The following is a 5,407-nucleotide window of genomic DNA, read 5'->3' as shown; positions in this document are numbered from 1 at the left end:
TACCCCTCTCGTTAGATCTCCTTGCCTGTCGTCAGATGTGATGTCGAGGGAATCGTTCCCTCGTCATGAAGGTCCGTTCAAGTCATTCATCGATCCTCCCTTCCTGTTGGAGTTGCTCGTGAGTTGCTAGGAGAGAGCTGGGCTAGGCGTTTCGAGGCACATACAATTTAGGTGTCGTGGCCGACCGGACGAAGGCGTCTGTTGTAGCCAATGCACTGACATGCATCGGGCAACTACAGAAGACGCGGGTTCAAATCCCGTCGGTACCAGAATGTATGCCGGGAGCTCGGACCCTCGATATCAACAGAAGACCGAAATGCCGTTGGAGTGCACTGGCTTCAGAAGAGGCGTTTTTGCTTCTCGCAGTGTTGCTCCGTGGTGGTAGTCTGTCGCGGTGTTCCGAAACTTCCGACTGCTGCCGAAGTGTCGTAGCCCGACCCTATTCTCGGCGACTCACGCAGCTTCAGCTCCGGATGGTTGTCGGAGTTTATTTTGTTCTATAATGGTTCGGCATAAGGGAAAACTTGCCGTTCGAATCGCAATCGGAGAGCTCTCACGCAGCTCCATCTCAAGATACCGAACGCCTTGAGGCTCTACAAGCCACGAGAGGAGCCGGTTCTCGAGACTCAATCTGGAGCCCCAACTTCCTGCACGCATACGGGCGAATACTGTCGACAACTCCACGTCGCACAAGAGTTGCGCTAGAGTCTATTGTATATATCGCTGATCTTACCAATCAAGTCAATCTGTTCGATATGATGCTCGTCAGAGATCCAAGGGGAAACCACTATCGATGTGAAGCGATGCTGCACAAAATTGAATAAATCGCATATATCCCAAGCGACGAAATAATTGAGTAATAACCAGGCTTTGCAAAAAAACGCGAATCTAATGAAAAACCGCGATTATTGACTGCGGTTATTCGCTGTCCCCATAGAGTCCCATATTAAAGAAAAACCGCAACTGCGGTTATTAACCGCGGTTGCAACGCCTAGTAATAATCCATGTCGTTTCGCACCTCTGTGGCGCTGTGAGCGAAACAAGCGTTTCCCGTCTTGGGGAGTTTCGCTTTGTGACGCTCCATTCCAAGCAGGCGGAAGTTTCACCGTTGGTATTCTCAAGTTTCGCGGGGTTCCTGATGTCAGACTGACTTGCAGGATGGATTAGCTAGACCCGTAGGCGGGGGAGCGGGCGATGAGTATTCTGTATATTTTCCTCGTTCCTCTCAGAAAGCAGGTAAGCTATTTTTGAAGGGTGAAGCGCGCGGAAGAAGGTTAGTTCCTCCCTGATGATTCTTGTTTCAAACGAGGATCAGAGTTCGATGGTAAGCCAAATTCAAACGAATGTCCCAGGAAACTGATTTCGCGAACTTTCCGAGTCTTCCGCGTCGAATCCCGCTATCCGGGCCCCTGCTTGAAGGGAGGAATCTTCTACTCACGAGCTGCGTTGCATCTCTCTTTCACGTTCACAGCGGCGAACTTTGACTCGTTCTTGAGCCCTCTCGTCCTTCTCCCGGATTTTCGCCTCAAGTTCCTTCACACGGTTTCGAACCCGTTCCCCAGCCGCGCGTAAGCGCTCATCTGTAGTCTGTGGAACGATTCGATCGATTGAGTGAAATCGGCGAAAGCTCTGTCTGCCAGTCCCGGCAGTCAGGTCGACTTCCGGCGGCAAATGATCATCTGTAGAACTTACGCTTCGTACTGAGATTCCGTCGCGTTCGCACCCCTGTTGCAATTGAAGATGCATTTTGGCTATGCGCTCGCTCAACTCTCCAGGTCTCGGCGTAGATTTTTTCATCCGTTCTATGTGAGAAAGGTTTTCGTGGGAAGTCCTCGATGATGTGCATACACTAGCTATCCAATCGGGAGTTGTTGGTTGAGATTTGTACATTCGTTTCTGGAACAGAGGTCGACCATCATTCGGAGAAATCGGCAGTAGAAAAAATCTACTCTTCGAAATTGGGCTGAGGAGCGAAACCATCATTGATCGCTGCTCATTCTTGCACTTGAAACGCATAGCGAATGGGTGCGCAATCGGGATAGATAACCCAGAATCGGTGGTCCCGTGCCCGAGATCCACTCTCTGCATAATGTGATTGCTTTGGATAGCATAGAAACTAATAAGCAAAAGTTGGGACCCATGTAGCCCCTCCGTTTGCCTTGTGCCACACCCAGGAGCAACTGTGTCCGAGACCGCTGATAAGGAACGATACGTTCGTGCCACTGAGGCGAGCGGGCTGTTAGAAGGGTGTTACCGTCTCACACCTGAGAAAGAGAGCCCAGCCCGAACCGCCAGAGGATACGATCAACAAGCGAATGGTACTCCCAGTTTTTCCATTTTCCCGTGGTCCCGAATTCTTATAGCCGATAGCTGTTTCGAACTTGATTTCAAATCATGAATCGCCCTTCGCCCCCGTTTGAGGCTTTTGGAATGCGAGCGGCCGGGGGCAAACGTTCGCTCACTTGATTATTGACGCATTCCCTGTTCTTCTCCTTAGAGCGCTTGAGACTCCTGGTTTTCGCAGCTTCCTCTCGACGTCTCCTGAGCTCTTCCCGCTCGCATTCCCACTGCTCATGGGCCCGGCGCCGCTTCTCTTCGGCTTCCAGTTCGGCCTCTCTCCGTTTCACCATGATTTCCAGCAGCCGAATATCCTGGCGGGTGAAAGTTTCAGCAAAATTCGATCAAGCGTAGAGCTCTGAATAAGACATTACTCAGGAAAACGAAAATCCTTAAGAGGCACGAAATACCTTGGGAGGGAGTTTGACTCTGCAGCGAGGATTATCTTCGAGACGAGTAATCACTTTGCTGGAAGTTATGGCGAGTAGACCCATTTGGAGTCCTTGAGCATTGTGGAAGGGCGATGCAGGCGTGCTCTTACTTCGCGGTAGACTGCCGGTCGGTCGAGATATCACTTCATCCTCAACCTTGATTGGAGAGATACGAACGGAATTGAACCACAAATCAAAATTTTCGTCGAATGGTTGATCGTTTCAAGAGATTGGTTTCGTCAAATGAAAGCGAGACGCTTGAAGGCTGCAGTGATCGAGAGGACCGAAAACGGAGGGAAACTTACGCTCAGATTGTCGTTGTCTAAACTTTCTGCGGTTGTGTGAGAATCTCCTCCAGGAGTCGAAATCTGTGGGGGCGTTTCAGGCGTTTGGGCTTCTGTATGGCTCGCGCTGCTGTTCTTGTCTTCATCTGCAAATACGGAAAGTGGCGCGACTCAGTCCATATTCAGCTTACTCGCACTAAGGCTGGTTCAGCGAGTCTCCTGGCACCACTTGCTCTGATGCGTTGCGGAGGTCAACAACGTACCTGAACTTCCCGACAGAACAACTTCCAGCACCGGCATGTCTATTCGATTTCGTCGACGTCCCGGTGAGACTGATTGCGATCGGTGTCTTTTCAGGCGTTCCATCTGGATGATGTATTCGCGCTCTTTTCGACATCTCTCTAGTTTCTCTGCAATAGCGATTAACCGAATCAAGAGCATGAGTACTCGGGTGCCGGAAAAAGCAGTGAGGCGAAGCGTCGGCGGAGTTACAGGTTCGAAGCAGAATACAAACCCCAAGGATCAGCTCACAAAATCACAGCAAACCACAAACTCAAGGATAAGCGAATGAATATTCCGGGAAATTGGGGGTACTCACTCGTACGCTGGATTTCGAATAGCTTGTAAAGATGTTTGACCTCTTCGAATGGGGTATAGCTGGGTAGCTCATCTCTGAACTCTTCGAAAGACTTGGACAAGAGTTCAACAGGTTTGATTCCTAGATTTGCACAAGCTTCAAGCGATCTGGGACTAGTCAACACGTATGGACAGTTGAGCGCGTCAACCTTGTCGAAATTATAGAGGTTAAGGTTGATATCTTCGGGGCTTCGGAGGTCCGATACCTGTGGACCGAACGGCGAGTTCAGGTCCAAAGAAAGGCCGCGCGTCGTGGCTCTCGCGCAAGTCATCTTTGGACCGTAATCGCATCAAGTGGAACTCAATCACGACATGGGCGGTGTGCGCCGATGTTCGAAACTGGCGGAACAGCGATATGAGTCGCCAGATCTGTCTCGTCGGGTTCACTCCTTCGACAAGATCGATCCTGTCTTCGATCTGGGATCATTCATGGCCGTCTACGAGCATAGCTCTCTGAGTTTCCTCTTTCCGCGCACTGAACCTCCGAATCCCCAAAGGCTCCATGAATTAATTTCTTGAGGGTATCTTGGTCTGAATCACGAGGAGCGCTCCGAATCGAACAAGAGGACGAATTTCGACTGATTCACTGGGGAAAATTCCCGGAAACTTGAACGAAGTGCTTCCGTTCGTGGCTTTTATGTTTCCATTGGAGCGACATGCAACACCGACAGAGGAGAATAAGCGCCATCTTGAGAAACAGGATGAAAACGAAACCACCCGAAGGAGGAGGATCTGTGGAAAGGATGCCCAACCCGGGGCTCTTTTCACCGCCAGCGAACGGAGCCGCCGCCGTCAGACAGCGGGCTCACGGCCGGTCTCAGTCAAAGGAGATGCGGGGAGGATGGAGATGCCTCTACACGACTTCCTCCATGGTCAAAACGTGACCTTGAGGAATGTGAGCAAATGTTGACGAACTTTCCTAATATTCCGCGTCGCGCACGAATATCGACTCTTTCCGAGATCCGATTTTATAGAAATTGTCATTCGGGCTTCATGCCGGGGGAGAGATTCCGTCGAGAAATCGAGGCAGCGAATCCTCCCCTGTTGATGGAGACCGGGACTCGTTACTCAGCTTGCAGTCGACATCGGGGCTTTCTGACAGAAATTCATCGGGGAGCCTGACGGGAATCCCCTACAGGAGCATGGTAAAAGCCCTGACTCAACCTACTTCCACGTTCCGAAGAAGAGATTCCCTTGATGTCCAATGTTATACTGGGGGCCTCCGACCGTAGGTTCAGAGCCCCCATCGGAGGCCGCATACCGGCCTGTCGGCACCGCATACAATCATGGACATGTTCCCCGTATTTTCGTGGCCGTTCAGAAGGTAGAAATACGCTCCGTAGTTCGTGAAACCTAGGTGATACCCATGGAGTCGATGGAGAGATTATTCCAACACCTTGAAACCTATGGCATCCGAACATGCTATAATTGAAATCTGCCTCAGACAGAAATCGAAAAGAGCGCACCGGAGGGGATCCCTCAAGTGATCGTGAAGACTCCTGGCCTTCGGATCTTGATCTTCCGCTGTGTCTTCCAGCGCCCCGGTCTCTCGCTTCGGCACATCGGCTCACCTGAAAAAAAAGCACGGAGGGCGAATGAATCGAAATTACTACATTCGTCATGCGCCAGGATTCCTTTCAAGGATAATAAAATGAGAGCATTAATCTATTTTTTGAAAATCGATGTATGCATGACGAATACCATGTAAAGCCACACGGC

At 50.7% G+C, this 5,407-nt stretch overlaps 1 protein-coding gene across 1 annotated transcript in view; it reads right to left on the bottom strand.

Moving 5' to 3' along the window:
• Nucleotides 1–3,960, bottom strand: part of LOC100897402 (coiled-coil domain-containing protein 177) — an 8,665-nt gene extending 4,705 nt beyond the window's left edge. The window contains exons 1-7 of the mRNA XM_003744910.2: nucleotides 3,651–3,960; nucleotides 3,316–3,462; nucleotides 3,074–3,198; nucleotides 2,748–2,924; nucleotides 2,463–2,651; nucleotides 1,693–1,896; nucleotides 1,439–1,587 (exon numbers count right to left, since the gene is read on the bottom strand). Of these exons, the coding sequence (XP_003744958.2) occupies nucleotides 1,439–1,587; nucleotides 1,693–1,896; nucleotides 2,463–2,651; nucleotides 2,748–2,924; nucleotides 3,074–3,198; nucleotides 3,316–3,462; nucleotides 3,651–3,960 (1,301 nt within the window). The remainder of the gene's footprint in view (nucleotides 1–1,438; nucleotides 1,588–1,692; nucleotides 1,897–2,462; nucleotides 2,652–2,747; nucleotides 2,925–3,073; nucleotides 3,199–3,315; nucleotides 3,463–3,650) is intronic.
• Between the last annotated feature and the right edge of the window lie 1,447 nt (nucleotides 3,961–5,407).

Source organism: Galendromus occidentalis, unplaced genomic scaffold (genome assembly GCF_000255335.2).
Source record: "Galendromus occidentalis unplaced genomic scaffold, Mocc_1.1 scf7180000077475, whole genome shotgun sequence".
In the NCBI taxonomy this organism is placed as follows: domain Eukaryota; kingdom Metazoa; phylum Arthropoda; class Arachnida; order Mesostigmata; family Phytoseiidae; genus Galendromus; species Galendromus occidentalis.
Note: the sequence above shows the minus strand (reverse complement) of the source record. Positions and strands in the feature narration are given on the sequence as shown.